The 18,160-nt window shown below is 39.9% G+C and overlaps 1 protein-coding gene across 4 annotated transcripts in view; it reads left to right on the top strand.

The window, feature by feature from the left end:
* DENND2B (DENN domain containing 2B) overlaps positions 1-18,160 on the top strand; it is a 160,397-nt gene that overhangs the window by 103,979 nt on the left and 38,258 nt on the right. For all 4 annotated transcript variants that reach the window (XM_032188240.1, XM_032188241.1, XM_032188243.1 and 1 more), the window contains 4 exons: positions 9,384-9,532; positions 12,200-12,415; positions 15,023-15,119; positions 16,110-16,154. In XM_032188240.1, the coding sequence (XP_032044131.1) occupies positions 9,384-9,532; positions 12,200-12,415; positions 15,023-15,119; positions 16,110-16,154 (507 nt within the window). The remainder of the gene's footprint in view (positions 1-9,383; positions 9,533-12,199; positions 12,416-15,022; positions 15,120-16,109; positions 16,155-18,160) is intronic.

Below are 18,160 nucleotides of genomic sequence, written 5' to 3'. Positions count from 1 at the left end.
ATTTGGTTTGTTTAAAAAAAAAAAAAAAAAAAAAAGAAAAGAAAAAAAGAAAAAAAGTGCAGGACTAGTAAGAATCTTTCTTCAAATGAGAAGAAATCTTGGGTTCAATGAAACAAAATGACAGTGGGCTCTTCCAACTCACAGGAACTCTAAATTTGCTTTCTGCAAATTATAATTTGGGCTTTTTGTCAGGGCAGTGGGAAGAGAATGCAAAATTTCTGATCTGTGGACAAACACAGAACTTCATTGTTTTGTATTACTTTTTAACAGTCTCATTCCAAAGCACTTCATTCAATACAGGCAGTGAGGGGGGAATAAAAATTCAGTGTAATTCTTATAAACTGTCAAATGTGATTAAAGACAAGCCAAAGTAGTTTGATCTCTGGCTTTAAAGAAACCAATGTAGTTTTGCATATCACATCTGCATAATTTATACCACTAGTACTAGACCCCTGTCTCTAAGTAGCACTCTTGTACTCATGTAAACCAGGTGTCTGTAAGAGCGAGTTTATTTTATAGACTTATGTCTGCTTCAAAGCTAGAAAGAACTCTGCTGCTTTGTGTTTTCTTTGCAAACAGTTGTCCTACAAGTGGTAGGGTTTTTTTTTCTCTCTCTCTTTTTTTTTTTTTTTTTTTTCTATAGCTGGTTGAATATCCTTCCCTAAATGCTTGTAGGTAGCTAAAATATTGTCGTTGTAGCAATAAATTTAATAAAATCTCCCTCACCACCCACAGAATCAAAACTTTTAATGCAGATATCATCTATCAGAGAGCACCGTCTAAAGAGGCGTATATAATGTTAAACACCTACAAGGTGCTGTGTGGGGTACTGAATGCTCTCACTCAGGCTAGTCCAATTATCAAAATGCAGCTTTTAAGCATATAGGTACTAGGAGTGGAGTAATTTTTTTCTGGGATTATTACATGACCGCATCATCTGATGCACACTAAACTTTTATCTTTCTCCTGGTGCCCTTATGGTGTTTCCTTCTTTAATGGTGAGGACAATGATGAACTGCTGTGGGTAGTTTGTTATTTTGAGAGCTGACTTTAAGACTTTTTATTGAAGGTACTTTAAAACCAAAAATCATTGCTGTTTGAAATCTGTGGATATAACGAACCAGAGACTTTGTTTAATTTTGTAATATTTAATTACATTTTAATAAATAAAATATCTGCATGTTAAGTTCAAGAGAGGTACTGGATTGGAACATAATGATCCATTCTGCATTAATCAAAAAGCAACGGCATAAAGGCATACACATTCCTAATATTAATCAGAGCTGTATTCCATGTGCAAGGAACCATGTGGACTTCATTCATCTTCTGTACTAGCATTCACAGGAATGTGGCAGTCATAGTAAACTTAACATTGTTTTGCTTCTTGTGGTTTTGAATGAGTCTTTAATCAGACAAAAACTGATGTGGCTTTATGAATCCAGTTGGGGAAACCATACTTGGCTTTGTGCAAATTCAAGAAACTATCATAGTATTAAGAGATGTCTGAGACAGTTGCTTCTGCTGTGTTTGTGGACAACAGTATTTCCTGTCATGCGTACCATATGGTTTCAGTATTCCTGTCTGTTCCACTAAATACAGTTGAGATATTTGAATATTGTTATTTAATCTCTGCTGTCTCTGAGGCATTTTTCACCTGACATCTAGAAGAAAGCACAAAAAAAGTTGAAGGAAAGTAAAGGGAAAGCAAGGTTAAGGGAATAATATCAAGTTTGTCTAAAGAAAATCTAGTAAAAACATGTGAATTATGGTTTGTGTTTGCAAGAGAAATTGCATTCACAATTTTGAAATTAAATAATGAGGAGGAAATCTGCTTTGACAGGGGAAGCATTCTTACTGCATATGTAACTCATCAGAGTGCTGGACACAGTAGAACAGGTGGGAATCTCCTCTAAATCTATCTTTCATTTTATTTCTGCCCATCAAGCTCTTAAGAGGAAGAGCGCAAGTGTCTGCCCCTGCCCTGGGGAAGTTTGGTGTTTCCTTGGCAGCAGAGCCCCTAGGAACACCAAGACTGGGCACACTACCATATGGCAGCCAGGTATAGCCTGGCCTGGCCTATGCCAGGAGTTTGGTGGCATGCCAAGGGAATTGGTATCAAAACCTGTGTTAGGACTGCTTGGTGGCAGGTCCTGCTGCTGTGCTTAGATCTCTCCTGGAAGTCATGCCTCTCTCCTTTAACTTTGTGGCTGATACAGTCAGCAGTATGAGGCTCTTTTGTTCATTAAATGCAGGTATTTTTTCAGCAGATGTTTTAGGATGTACAGTAGAAGATGGAGCCTAACAAATACCTTCTGGCTCCAACAGCAGAAATGGACCTCTGCCTGGGCAGATGGGTTAGCTGTTAAAGAGGGACAGGTAACCTAGGCAAGAGGAAAGCCAGTCAAAGGTGTAAGGGTCAAGCAACTGGCACAAATTCCCATGGGGCTTCAAAAACAAAAACAAACCACCAACAACTTTCCTCTAAGTAATGCCATAGTTAATATGCAAAGTTAAAAGTTGAAATGTTTTCATGTTAAAGCTGGGATTCAGCTGTAGAGTTTCGGTTCTGAAAGAGCACAGGCCTTTAGATCTGGGGTTTGATATTGTCCACGGTAATAGAGGCCAGCTTTGAAAGCTTGTGCTGGAATGCAGTTCCATCTTCTCCTCATTTCTCCCTATCTCCACATCACAGTTTCTCTGTGCGCCACTGAGGAGACTAGAGACAATTGTCACAGCCTTGATGGGGATGCAGACTTCTTTCCAGCTCTGAAATGCTCAGAGCCATATCTTGGGTTCAGGCCCATCTCCGGCTGTATTTGTATGTTGAGAAGTAACTGATGAAGACTTTTCTGGAGCCTCTGAAACTCTCAGTCAGATGAGTTAGATTATTTCATATTGGCGTTAAATAAAAGGTGATAGTTAAAATGTGTTGGAAATCTGGCCATCTATGGAGGGGGAAGAATGAGAACAGGGGGCAAACAAAGGAAGTGGGGCAATTAAAGGAGAAGCAGCTGCAGACAGCTACTGTAACTGCTTTGAAAGCTACAGCTCAAGTAGTCTAGAAAGTAAAGCAATGTGCCCAGAAATACTGCTCTGGAATCTCTGTAACTGGGATGAATTTCTGAGTGAGATCTTGCTGGTGGGCTTCTAATGGGAGCTTACAGAAATCTGCAGTCCTAGGGGCAGCTTTTTTACACACCTTCCTGCTCTCTGGTTCTGTTCAGTGTCACATTAGGAGATGCTGAGCTCTTCCAACTGGATGTTTCTCTTGACAAATACATTTTGCATCTTAAGAGGAGTTGGAGAGAGGATAACAACTTAATCACTGCTTCTGGAGGCATATTATTAAACTGTTACAATTGTCACCTAAGGTGACTGAGAAGTGAAACTGTGGGATTATATGCAATAATTTATCTGTTTTCCTCTTTGTCCATTTGAGTATCTCGCTTCAGTTTGGGGAGAATTGATTTCTTATTTACTTCTGCACTATAACAGGACAGCTAGCTAAGGGTTTGCATGGGCCTTCTTCACAGTCAGGGACCTGGGTGAAATATAAACCATTATAAAGCCCCAAACATGTCAGATTGGTACCAGGTCTAGAAAAGTTTTTTGTTGTTGTTTTGTTTCATTTATTTATTTATTTATTTAGAGTAAATTTGTTTCCCCCTAAGTCTTATGTTCAGGTTATTACTCAGGAAGCAAAATATCTTGCTTTTGGCGTACGCAGCTCTTCTTGAAATTAGTGGAGGACAGTTTGTTGCTGTACTTGGGTAAGTACAGTCTTTTCCAGAGACTTGAAAATGGCCTGAGTTGGGTCTCTCAGCTATTTCACAACACATCAGACTACATAAGAGAGGAGATGGAGCAATATGTCTCAAATCAGCATTATTAAGCAAAATGTCAGGGCAGCCTAACCCAGGTGGGTGCCTGAGCAGTTAAAATAGGCAGGTGTGAACCTACAAGTAGGATCCTGAGTGCGTAGGGAATGTGGGTGATTTAACCTTCCCTCTGGAGTCCAGTTCTCAAAACAGCATGGTAAAGCACCTTGTCTCTCCTAAACAGATTAGTTGTTTTGCATTCTGATGTAAGCTGGACACAGTACATGTCATGTAACAAATGGGACGATTTAGCTGCTTTACCGAACCCTCCATTAAGTGTGCCAAGAGCTGCAGAAATGATGACTGAGGTCCATTTGGAAGACATTCCTGCTTGAAATTGCTTTCAAATTAGACCGTTTGCAAAGTTCTTCCAGTAAATATAGAAAAGGGTTAGAAAAAGAGTGAGCTGGGGCTCTTGATGTTTCCAGTAAAATCCCATCGCCACATGCCACATTATCCTCTGTCATATTATCATACCACATTCTTTTCCATCAGATCATCATCTCGCATCAAAATGGTTGTATGAATCTGGGGGAAACTGGAACTGCTGGGCTGCTGTGGAGCTGAAGCAAACTTGGAGAGAATGTACCTCTGCCAGCAGCGTTGTGCTAGTCCCTTCTCTGAAAACACTTTGGGCTTTTAGTCAGATGCTTATCAGTAGGTCTCCGGATAACTGGTTAGTAAAAGACAAATCTATGGTTGGTACAAAATGATGGTGCAGGCTCTGATAAGGGAAATGTGTGTCCCTATCTTTCTCTATGACCCTAGCCTGTCTTTCAAAGTCTAAAAAGCATGGGAGTGTTTTGGAAAGTGTAATTGTGGCAATTTTAATAACAGACTGTATAAGGTAATGGCAGCCAGAGCACATTAAATGAAACAATATCCACATAGACCTGTCAGAGAAGGGCCAAATGCTCTAGCTGTCTCATCCTATTGACGATCAGGCTGATGCTTTGTTGCCACATTGGGATACATGGATTTCAGTTATTTTCAATAATCATTTGGCATACAAGAAACGTACACTTTGCCACTTGTGAGGTGCTGACACCTTCTGCCTTAGATAGCCGCACAGCTTAGGAGCCTGGGCTTCCTGTGCAGCCAGTGGGGAAGGCGGCAGGCTTTTAGCTTGGGCATTCAGCATCACTCTCTGGAGACAGCATCTTTTCTGTGTGAGCACAGGGAGCACAGTAATGTAGGCACCAAGTTTAAGGCAATTTGACAAGCCATTTCCTTACTATATACCTGATACTTGTTTCTTCCTACTTGTTGGTAGGGCAAAAGAAAGTAGTTACACTCAGTGAACCATGTGGTTTCTCTGACAGTTGTTTCTGCCATCTAAAATTAAGCATTTCCCTGCTTTCTGTCGTTTACAGAGAAGTGTCTGCCTGTATTTTTTTTCCCCTTCAGTCTTATTTTTCACTCCTTTCTCAGCATGAGACAGGCTTGCTGCGCCTGCCTCTGCTTCCCATTTGCCACGTGTGAGAGGCTGAGCAGAGGAACATTGTGTGCTGCCTCAGGACTCGGTGGGGCTGACTCGCAGAGCCTCACGGACTGAGAAACTGCAACTGCTGGAGGAAACTCTTCAATGCTTAAGATCAAGGCACTACATTCCTCCTGGCTTTTCTAAAGATCCCTGGCTATTTTATCCTTTTTTTTTTTTTTTTTTTTTTTTTTTTTTCTTTTCTTTCCTCTATGGACCAATCTTTAAATTGCCCGTACGAGCTTGTGAAGATAAATGTCATGTAGATAAATGTCCCATGCTAACTCAGCATTTCAGTACGTAGAATTCAAGAGAATAGGAAACGTGGAGAAAAATAAAGGAAAAAGAAAAAAGCCTGTAGAGGGAGCTGATCTGGAAGCAGGGCTGGTGATCAGAGACATGAAATAGCAAACCTTTGACAAACACTGTGACCATATGCGCCATGGGGGTCTGACTCAGCTTCCTTTGAAGTCAGTGATAGTCTGCTCCTGTCTTCTGCAGCAATTGGATCAGCCTCGTTAAGACAAGCATGGCCTCTATACTATGCTGTCTTTCTTCCGATCTGTCTTGGCTTCCAGTAGAGACATCATATGGAAGGAACAAGGACATTTCTTTGCTCTTTCACTGTAAATGTGTTTTCCTTTTGCAACAAATACAAATGAATACAAAAGCACTACAGCTTGCAGATGGTAAATATTCCTTGCCTTGGTCTCTGGGATTAGAGAAGTGATGTTGTTGAGGAGAAATGCTGAGGTCAAAGCTGCAAACCTCTGGAGCCAGCCCAGCTGTATGGAAATCTTCCTCATTTTTGTGCTGCTGCCACCACAGCCCTTCCGCGAAGCTTCCTTCTGGTGTGGGATCCACACCTGTGGGTGCCCACCAGTCTCCTGGTCTATGTGCCTGTGGAAGGCAGTCACAGTGCACTGGGATGGGGATAAATGCTGTTCTAAGGCAGTTTAGGAAATCCGCACACATTTGTTTTGCTTGTGTGCTGTCTTGGGTTTCTTGTAATTTGCCCTTCCTGTTCTTGACACCCAGAAACCAGTCTGTCTCTGCTGCCTGGCACTCTTTTTGCAGGTATGGTCCTTTGTGTCTCTTCCACCAAGAAGAGCACGCATCCTAAAAAAAAAGTGGTTGTCTCAGGTTTGAAAACTGCTGAAGACCACACAAATAATTCTCTCTTTTAGTTCACTGGCTGAACAAAACACTTGGTTCAAGTGTCAAACCAGTAAAAAAAACAGGTTGTTTCAGACTGATCAGACTATTTCATTATCAGAGATTTCTTGGGGAAAGAGGTTACTCTTACAAAAAAAAAAAAAAAAAAAAAAAAAAAGAAAAAAAGTGGCATATTTAATCTCAAGACATCATTTCGAAATGAAAAAAAAAAAAAAGGACCTGAAGTAAATTGATTTTTAGGCAAATGATGAAAATAAGTAAGTGCTCTTGAATGGCAAATCAGTCATCTGAAGAAACTCACACAGCTCTAGGGAAAGGGTTAAAATCCCTGTGGTGTCTCCACTGACCTCCGTGTTACACTGAAGAGGAATTTGGCCAGAGCTTTCTTTTGGTAGACAATCTGAGTCAGAAAAGCAGCCTCTGCTCATTATTTCTTGCTCCTCCTTCTTCTCTCATCCAAGACTTCTCAGGGCCCGTTTCTATACTTAATATTTTAGATCAACATTTGTAATGCTGATTTTAGCTGGATTCAAGCTATTTTGTTTTACATAGTGTCTGGGAAGGAGAATCACCCTAAGCTTTTTAAATGCTTTACCGTTTAGAAAAGGTTTCTTTTCAACTGATGAACTTGTTTCTTCTCAGAAGTTTGGATAATATGCAGACTAATGTAATAACATTAGTAATCTGTTTTCTCAAGGAAGTGTGTGTTTAACCACTGTCCAATATAGTTGGGTATTTTGAAATCTGCTGATCCGTTCTAAAATGCTTGCTTGACCTATACTTGACTTGGGCTTACAAGAAATTTTATTATGCTAGTACTGTCCAATTAGCTGTATTGTTGTGATTGTCATATCTAAAGCTGTAGCATTTAACAGTAACATTTACTGTGCAATGTCTATTTATTTTTCTTCCTGCAGAAGGAGTCAATCAGTTCTATAGTCCTCCTAGGACATCTGTAGCTTTAAATTATTTTGAGAATATTTGTTACTTCAGATTTATCCCATCCATTGCATTCATCAAAGCGTCTTTCTTTTAAGTATTTCATGCACCTGAAGGCATCCTTTCTATACAGCATGTGGACTGACTATTGACAGTGCAACCTCTGTAATCAGATTCCCTCTGGATGAAATAATTGGCTTGTGACTGCCAATTCAAACATTCTTCAAGAGCAGCAGTTATTCAGGCCGCTAATTAAAACAATGCGAAAACATTCACTCTTGTGCTTACTTTTGACTAGAAATCTTAGTATGATGCACTACTGAAGCAGACCCCTGGTTTTACTGGTAACGTGTGAATGTGTGATCTTGCTAATCGCAAGCTCTTATCGCTATAACTGACAGATCAAGCAGACCTGTGTTTCTAGGCTTATCAGTAAACTAGAAACACAAATCATTTTACTTTTCTTTTGTGCGATGAGGAAATATAGTATTCTGTCTAGAATGAAAACTGATAGTCAAAAGGACAAGGGTATTAATTCAAGCCATGCTCTCGTTGAAAGTAACTATACCTCAGCTGTGACCTCTGTGAAAAGTGAATATTGTCTCTGTGAATAATAAACCATGCTATAGCTTTCTGTCCAAACTTCCTAATTAATACAGTATATAATAAAACCTGGATTTTTTTTCTAAACCTTATATATAATAGCTTGAATTCTGGTATATATATTGTACTAAACCCAGAAGTTTCATAGTCAACTTTAGACATAATGACAAAAACAAGATTGTCCAAAGCTTTGAACTTCCTGTGCATTTCAAGCTTCTGCAGATTCAGGTTTTGAATTTGAGTAGATGACTTGGGTTGGGATGATTTCCTATGCAAGGTGATCGGAAAACTGTAAGGACCCTGTGCGTGAAAATCCTGAAGTTCTAAGCCAGCTGCTGATTATGTGTTGTCTGAACTGGATACAAAACTTTCATTTTACTGGTGGAGTTCATTCCTCTTTGTGCTTCTTAGCTTGGTGAGAGGTTTAGTGAGTTCAGTATTTCTGCGAAGATGAGTTGCTCCACCAGTCCTTAGATGGAAATGGCTGCCAAAGGGTTTTGGAGCTCATTTAGATCTATACTGTAAACTTTGGTTCTGGTTTTCAAAGACTGAGAAGACAAAGATTGCAGTCTGCTTTTCAATGTATTTTTTCATTTATCTCATATTTAGTGATTAGCAGTTCAAGCCTTCATATATTACCAGCAGGATGAGTACCCTTCTGGGCAAAACAAAATTTATGTAAGTTGAAACGAATAGCTGCTCAGTCAGAAGGTGAGATATATTTTAAAGAACACCCTGAGGATGTAGCATGGCTGGTGCAGAAATTCTTCCCTCATCTTTTACGTTTTTCAATCTTCTCTCTTGGCACTGCTGAGCTGAGTTGCTTATTCTTTCTTTGCCTTCTCACAGGGGAAGAGAAAAACGAAGGTAGCATCACATAAAAGTAGTCTTGTCGTGTGTAAGGGTGGTATGTTGAGAACAGTTATTTATTGCTATTCCTTTCACCCTTTGAGTGGCTGCTATAGATTTATAAAATCTACTGATATACTTTAAAGTAGTTATGTGCCTTAGTTTTTATATATCAATAAATTTTGCACAGCTGCGGATGCTCAGAAGCACGTCTTGTGAAATCTTTGTGTTTTATTAAAAAAAAAAAAAGGAAAGTAAAAAAAATGTCGACCTCATAGCCAAGTTCTCCTCCAAATACTTCCAGCTGCAGCGAGAGGGATGAGTCATGCTGAAAGCTGAGGAGCTTTTCTTAAAGCCTTTCACTCGGTTCACATGATTTTTTTTTTAATTTTACATTCCTGTCTGTTTTTCTTTTCTTAAAAAAAAAAAAAAAAATAAACACAAAAAAAATCGTGAAGGAGAGTCACCCAAGGAAAACCCGTATGAGGATGTGGAGCTGAAGGGCCGTCACGCGGGCCGAAAATCCCATCAGCTCCCCGAGAACTCCCTAGATTCTTTGCACAGGATGTGGACTCCGCAGGACAGGAAATACACATCACCTCCCCAGGTAATGCACGGCTTCGCAGCGCGCGAGTTGCGTTTCTTTCTGCGCTCAGAGCTTCCTTAAAGCTGCTGCGAGAGAATCAGCTGTGGCACAGGAGGAAGAGCAGCCGCACTGAATGCGAAAGGGTCTCTGGAAAAAGGACGTGATCAAATCCACACATCATTGCTCTTGGCAGCTGTAGTGCAGAGGCTCAGCACTGCACTGCAGAAGCTGATTGCTGTTTGGAATAGCCCTGATGAGCGCTGGCTGTGGGCATCCACGTGGCTATGGGCAGAATCCTTCTGCCAGTTGTTTGGGGAGCTGAATCTGGCCCTAAATCCTTTGTGTGGTTACACCTCTTTGTGAATTCCTCAGTGTTTGTTTGATGAGCTTTTAGGAGGACGGGAGGGAGAAAGTCAGGTTCTTAATCTTGCTCCTGTATGATGTGAGGCCTCTCGTGGCTTGCTAATGTGAAGTATGTAGCGTGGCATGGTTTCTTGTAAGATGGAGAAGGCAAAGTATGCCCCCTGCCCTAGTAAATAAATGAATAATAAAATAATTAGAAAAACCTGAGTGTCTGCATTTAACAAGGCTGTATAAGCTGTGTTGGCAGCATAAAATAAAACACCGGGAACTCTACAGAGTTTCCATTTTGTGGTGAATTTTCCAAAGCAGTGTGTTTGCTGTGAAAGCTATGAAATGCTAGATTGCTATGCTGTTTATGGGATCGTTGTATTCATAAGGAAAAACATAAATTTATCACATACTTAATTTTGAGATTCAAAGCTCCTTTTAACGGAGCTTTGTTTTGTACTGAATCAACAGAAAATTTGCAGTTAAAAAAAGGTCAGGAGGATCTACGTTTTTGTCATGTAAAGTAACCTAGAACAAAACTGAATATGTTTTCTTTTGCTTATTCAGTTTGGGTATGTGTGAGCACCACAGTCCCAGAGACAAAAGCATTACCAGGATTCTTAGCACACACCTTGCCCATCAGTTGTAAAACAGGAGTATTTTCAGCAAAGGTACTGAAAAGGGAAAAAGTGGGAAGTGAATAGTCAGGCAGAGTAAGGAGAAACAGAAACTACAGCCATGAGGATGACTTTGTAGTGAGAGGCATACTGTGCAGAACAATTACTTTTGGCTGTACTCTGTGTGTTAAAAGGAATTGTGATAGCATTTAGATGGTCCAAAAAGATGTTCTCGTGGGGGTAGGACCCATACAGGTCCATGGTAAGATACTGTCCACTGCTGGTGTCTTACGCAGGGTGATCAAAGAATATACAGATTAAAGTTGCTTTTGTGAAGTTTCTCAGGAAATAAGTATTCTCTGGTATCTACGCAACACGGCTATCTTTATTCTGGTAGCTTCTTTTTGAAATGCCGCCAGGAGTTTCCGTCAGTCCTGCCATAATTGTGCTGTCATTTTGTTGATATATAAAGCAAAGGGACACTAAGAGCAGGTCAGCTATGAGCCTGGGCAGTTCTCTGATGACCAGAAATAGAACGGTCTCAATTTCCTGAAAAATGGCAGCTTTGTCAACAATTTATCACCCAGTTTTTCCAGCATAGCAACATAGCTGGATTAGCAACATGACTCTTCAGTCATGGATGATGATAAACAAGATGGAAGAGATCAGAAGGTCAGCAGGCTTTCACCAATCATCTCCAAAAAGAACTTTCATTTCTAGACAGCTGCAGATTTTCCTGGCATGCAAACCTGTGGTAAGCAGAGACCTCAGAAACACTGGCTTGTGGTCATTTTGAATCCCAATCTCTTCTTCTTTCCCTTTTGTTGTTTTCAATTATTAAAGTCATCAGATAGAAAAAGAATGTGTTATTGATGATGATGTGTTTGTGATGCAAAACCCACGCATACAGAAACACCTACTTTTAATCCCAGATTGTATGGCCCTGTAGTAGGTAAACCCTCCAAGTAAAACAAATGGGACATTTGCTACTGCGGGTAGCAGTCTGTCCTTCACTTGCATCATAGGGAAGCTGGAAAGAGAACCCAAAGACCTGACCCTGCCAGCCTGCAGATTAACCTTCCCAAGAGCTGGGCAGAGCTGCTTTGAGGACTGTTCCAGGAGAGTGAGAGCCCCATTTTTTTAAAGATAGATGTTACTTGATGCCTGTTCCCACCAGTGAGAACTTGCCTTCCTTGCTACAATGATAATTGATTTGTCCTTTAAAGAGAATTCCTTGGGAAGGCAGGACAAAGCTGTAACCCAGCCTCTGCATATTGATGGATCTTAAAGCATCTTGACATGGTGGAAATTCAGCCAGCTTGATTTTCTACTTTCTTTCTCTAGGAGGAACAGCAGCCTCAGTGTAGTCACTCTGGATTTTCACCACTGCAAGTGAGAGAGATCAGGCCCATTATATCACTGTTTTGATGTCCATCCGACTTTTAAGTTAGGTTTGAATGCTCATGGTGTTTGTTAATGTGGTGTGGGCGCATGGAAATCCAAAGCCAAATGCAGTCTACTGTTTTCTTTGAAATTTAGATAAAGCCTTAGATATTGACCCCTGTTTCTTCAGTTTGACCTTGCACCCTCTTTTTGCACATACTTTATAGGGTGCAATGGTGCGATGTCCTTGCGTAGCTACCACTCGCTCACAAAGAGCTTCTTCTGCACTAAACGTTGACAAGGAGGGGAAGAGCTCAAGCTGTTCTTGTTCCCACAGCTACCTTCGAAGCCTAGCAGCCAGTCTCTGCGTGTTGGGAACTGGTCAGAAAGGAAGAGCCACCGCTTACCACGGTTACCCAAGCGGCACAGCCACGATGACATGCTGCTGCTGGCTCAGCTTGGCATTCCCTCTTCCCCCTCCAGCCTCAATGAGGACAGCCTGAGTACCACAAGCGAGCTACTGTCTACACGCCGGGCCAGGAGGATCCCAAAGGTACTGGCGGGATGATCTGGTCCCAACAAATTGTCCTCTAGGGAGATAAAACTCAATGCAAGGCCTCAGATACAAGGCTTACGCTGGGGTTAGGTCACCTGTCTGCAAGAGCCTGCAAATTTCTATCCCACCTCTAGCCATTATTTATTTATTTATTTAGCCATAGAAAAGCTCTTTTTTTTTGCATCCTAAAGGAAATTTGAGATCAAAACAGAAACAGTAACTCTTGGGAGCCAAAACGTATTCATTTTTTTACACACATCCCTACTGTGAAATCCCTTCTCTAAAATTACATAGCTCTCCACTGGTCCAAAAGTAGCAAACGTCTGATTGCCATCTTTGCAATGAGTTGATTTTAAGCCAATTCTGTTTTCCATACGTTTCTTTAAGTTTTGTGGGCCAGAGCATTTTGTGTACCTAACATTATGATTTTGCATGGGTGGTGGCCAATTATTATTTATAATATGGAGCAGCATCTGAAGTGTGTTTTTTTTTTCCCATCACTTGTTTGGTTTTGAGAAAACAATTATTATTGACTTAATATGTTTCTCTGCATTTACTCACAGCTTACCCCATCCTCATAACCCTGTTGTCTTGAAGGATTTGAAGCAAAAACTGATTTTCTATTTTGCAAGGAGTTCAAATTTTCCAATTCAAAATGAAATGTGGAAAAAACCTACAAAGAAACACAACCCCCTGAAAAAAAAAAAAAAAAGCATACCAAACAAAACCCAGGCCTTTCCTAGTACAATAGCAACAAAGGGGAGAGAACTGCCAATATATTTATTTTTGGCTTCTGAACAAAGGCAATTTTTACTGTATTCAGCTCTTTCCTTTTCTTATTAAACAGTATATTTTAAAGTATGTGGCTGTAAATACTGTGACTGGGGAGAGATTTTTATGTCCCTGTCAATTAGTTTGAAATTCTGCCTAAGCCAGAAGCAAAGAAGAAAATTAACATTATGTCCTTAATATTTACTGTATTTTTACTTTCTTGAAATATACTATTTTACTGCACAAATGAGTGTACATCTTTGGAGGAAGTTACTCTAGCTTACAGAGTAGTGTACTTTGGTTCTGAGTAAAATTTTGAAACTTTGGGTGTTAGTTTTGTACCCAACTTTAATTTTTGTCAGATTTAAGGAACAGACAATCGCCCCACGCAAAATTATGCTTTAAACATATGAATGTTTATGGTTTTCTCATAAATTTCATGATAATTTCTGCCTTTGACAGCTCTAACTTCTGGAATCATGTATTAGTGGATAATCTCATGTTTTTATTGAGATAATATTAGTTATTAGAGAAAAGACTTGAACCTGAGAAACCCCTGTCCTGCATCACCGCCCCATGCCTGCATAGATACACAACACAAAGAGAAGATAGCAGGGATGCTTCATGAAGCAATATCTAAATGCTTTTTTTTTTTTTTTTTGATATATATAAAAAGAAGGGCTTTCTTCACCACCATGCAGGTGTTTTACTCTTGGTGAAGCAGCTCAAGCAGACAAAGTGCTAAGCAGCCCAGCGAAGGGAGCACAAAATCCCAGCAAGGCCCCTCACTGGTTGCCTCCTGTTTTTCCCCAGAACAAATCTTGATTTAGTTATTGGTTACCTCCTCTGGTCTGCTGTCCTGGCTCCCCTCCTCAGCTACTTTGGGCTTCTCCTTCTGGTAATTATGACTCGAATACCCAACCACATAATGGTGTGTGTTTGGAAATGGAGAGAGGGGCCTTATTTAGTTCTTATTGTGCTCAGTAGAAGCATAAAGAGAATTTGTGCAGTAACTGTAAAATTTGCCATAAAAATAGGTATATGTTTCAAATAGCACTCCTGATAAAATACATAGTCAGCATGATTCAACTGTTGGAGGGACTGCATGAGATTTTGTACTAGTCTGAGCTCTGTTACTGACTTTCTATTGTGTCTATAGCAAATTAGCTTCTATCTCTGAGTATATTTCTCTCTGCAAGCTGAAATAAAACAGCTTTTGCAAATTGTGTAATAGTTCTGTTAGTAAAGCTGCTATGGAATGAAATATGCTATTATGAACCATTATAAAGATTAATTGCTTCGTATTTGTGACTTTTCAGAAATAATATATTGTTTAATTAGTAATTTTTAGTAATCCCAACATCTTGTTAAAGTCACTAAACATCAATACTTTCCTTCATCTCAAATTATTTTAGATAGGCAGTTATTATATGGATTAGTCTTGTTGAGGGAAGTCATAAAGATGATTAGCAGGAGTTAAAACTCCAGCAACTGCTTGCTTTAGCCAGCACTAGTAGCTCGTTTTAAAATACATTTGTAGATAAGGTTAAGAGTGAAGAAAATAGATACAGAACCTCTGAAGGTCAGTAAGTACAGCACAAGTTGGAAGGGGAAGGGAGGAGAAGTCCATATGGGCCAGATCCTCAGCTGATATAATGTGATTCAAACAATGGGATTAAAAATAAGAGAGTTGCACTTTGAACTAGTAAAGGTTTAAGGGCATCCAGCTGACCTATAATCCATGGTCAAATTGTTTAGATAAATCCATTAATTAAAAGTTTCATAGCAGGGAAATGTTTGGCCTTACTGTTTTCTCACTTTCCTATTTTGCAGCTTGTCCAAAGAATCAATTCCATCTACAGTGCAAAAAGAGGGAAAAAACGATTGAAGAAGCTTTCTATGTCCAATATTGAGACAGCGTCCCTGCGAGGTACAACACATGCATCATGGTTCAGTGATCCATTTGAATATTAGAGAATTAACAGGTTCCTGTCTTTCATTTGCATGTACCTCAGGCTCAGCTTTGTTTAGAACTTTCTGGTATGAATGATATTAACTTTGTGAAAGGAGAAAAATGGGGATAAGCTAAAAATAAACCATATTATCACGGATGTCTATGCAATTAATCTTGTGACCAGCTAGACTTACTCAGCCTGTTCTTTAGTTCACTTCTTCAGTAGTTTGCATCTCTAAGTTTTGTCCAGAATTACAATTTGACTCTCTAATTCATTCATGCTTTTTCCTGGCATGAATATTTGAATATAACTCAGCTTGTGCTTTGGATTGCTTCTGGAAAAGCATGGGCCCTGAAAGAAATTCAGGCTGTGTTTGTAATAGGAGTACAATGAAGTTTAATACAAGTACACCTCAGAAATGCATCTTATTGCAAAATTACTTTTGCATGTTACTCTTGGTCTGGTGATTCTGCTGATTAAATCTAAATCTAATTCTGCTGATTAAAAATGTTACCCAGACAAAGCTGGTAAGGCTTCCCTTGACTTCTCAAGTGCTACATAACTTCCTTTCAAAACAAACAAACAAACAAACAAAATAAATTGCAAAAAGTCTGAAAAAGTAGTGGGTGGGGTAAAAATTCATTTTTAAAATGTCTCAGTCACCTCTTTAGCTTAGCATAGGTGGCAGTTCAGTGCAACCATTTGCTGGAAGGGAGAATGAATTCTACATTTTCACCAAAATGAAGCTCTTGTTCTCAAGCAAAATTAAAAATTATTTCAATGGAAACATAATTTAAATAGTCACTCACACTGTTTATTTCAAGATGTTTTAAAACTCAGGAGGACAGCCTGTGTGGATCACAAGGTTCAGTGTGAGGTGTGTGTTTTTCACGGTTTCACCACAGTAAACTGAGTTCGTGTTTGCTTTGGTTTTACATTAACTGATCCCTCTGTCTCCTCTACAGATGAGAACAGTGAGAGTGAGAGTGACTCAGATGACAGGTTTAAAGGTAAGGGGTCAGCCTTTAACAGCTTCTAGTCAGCCACTGTCACGTACCTTGTCAACATACATTCTCATGCTACTGCACATTGTTCCTGTCCATGACCTGTATTTTCCTTCCTGAACTATTCTAACTTCATTACTGTAGAGCTCACAAAAATTCCAACACAGCAGCATGAATGTGGAAAGCAAGGACAAAATGAACTGTGAGGATCTAACAAGGATTTGGCAACTGTGCCAGATAATGAAGAACAGGACCTTTGATAGATTTGCTTTGTCAGCTACTTCACAGATGCTAGTATTTTCCAGACCAACTACTGGGTGCAAACTGAGAGGGATGAGGTTGGATAAATATACTTTCTTCTTATTCATATGCTGCTTTAAGTGTTTGCTTCTAGCTGCTGTTGGAGGCAAGATACTGGGTATGATCCAGTGTAGCAGTTCTCATACTCTTTTATAGGTCTGCAGTCTGCAAATTGTAGAAATTCCTTTATCAGTACACGGCACCTGCACAAACTCTGCTTAAGCCAGGCCAGTAAATTAGTCTGTTATTTTCAAGAGTCCTGATAAATGGACAGAACTGTAAAAGAAAGTCAAAAGCAGCAAAAGCAGACTTTTATTACTAAAAACCTATCATATTATTAATAAGTGAGGGCAAAAAATACCCACAGGAGCACAGAGCTGTGGTTATAAGATGAGGAGAAAGTGTTCTTATCTGTCTGCTACAGGTATCACCTGCTTACTGTTCATACAGGAAACCTGGCTGGAAAAAAAATATCTGAGGAAAAAAGATGTGTTCCAAATAGGTGGTGGTAAGACATAGAAACTCACCCAAAACAAGCTGTATGCAACATAGTACAGCAATATCTGCAAAACAGCTTATTCCTCCTTTGTAGACAGATACCAGCCCCCAAACACTTGTGATTATGTTTCTCTTTGTGTCCAAAAATCAAGGGGGTTGCTTTTACCCATAACCCACAATTAAGAAAAACAGGGCCTCTCTTATAAATACTCTGTTTTCACTGGAAACTGAGAAGCTTTTCCCCTTGCTGTTGTGGAAAGGAGGATCCTCATTCTGATGTTGCTATAACTTACTGCTTCTACATGACCTTATAATTACATAGATGCTCTCAGGGCATCTTGAGCCAAAGATCCAGTTGTCATGTGTAACAAAACAGGATTTGTTAGGTCCTCATTTGTTGGGGTGGGCTCTTTGGTTTTGCCCTTTGCAAATATGAAGCACTGTCCAGCCGCATGAGACTCTCAAGGAAAACAAAGCAGGATCTTTCTTGGGAATTGGCTTCCCTCGTGAAGTCACACCATGACCAAGTGCTGTATCAAAATAATTTATAATTCTTGTGTTGTTAAACTGGTTGTAGGACAGCTGATCATGAAGGGATTTTATTTTTATCAGTTAATTACTGCTGTGATCAGGTGCTTGTAACATCTTATTTTCTTACAACAAGGGAGAGTCTGTCTTTTGCAAACTGTGTCAATGAATATGGTCTTAAGGGGTTGACATGTACTGCTAATATTTTGTCTGCCATTGCACAGAGATCCTGGTGTGAAGAGGTGGGGAAAAGCATGCAGGCATCTGTTTTTACTTAGGTGTTTTCACTTACTTGTCTACCAGAACTGGTAACGATGACTGACTAGTCCACCAGAGAGATCTGGAGACAAGTCATTGGATCAAGGAATATCTTTCAGTCAGGACTGAATGTGGCTATAAATCTAAATCTGCTCCTCAGTCTGAATTGGCACAAGCAAAGCAATCCTGCAAGAAGCAATTTGCACCTTTTTTTCTCCTCTCTCCTTTCTTTCCCCCTTCCCTGGAGCTCATTCCACAGCTGATATGAACTATGCCTATGCTGTGGAGAAGGAGAAAGTACACCTTTGGTGGCTCTTACCATAGAGCTGTGCTGTATAAGGACAGGTCATAGAAGTGCTTTTCACCAATGTAAGCAAGGTCCAAGTCAGGCCTGAGGAGAGGTGTTAGCCGGAAGTTCTGGTGTGTTT

This window comes from Aythya fuligula, chromosome 5 (genome assembly GCF_009819795.1).
Source record: "Aythya fuligula isolate bAytFul2 chromosome 5, bAytFul2.pri, whole genome shotgun sequence".
In the NCBI taxonomy this organism is placed as follows: Eukaryota; Metazoa; Chordata; class Aves; order Anseriformes; family Anatidae; genus Aythya; species Aythya fuligula.
This window is presented reverse-complemented; position numbering and strand designations above follow the sequence as displayed.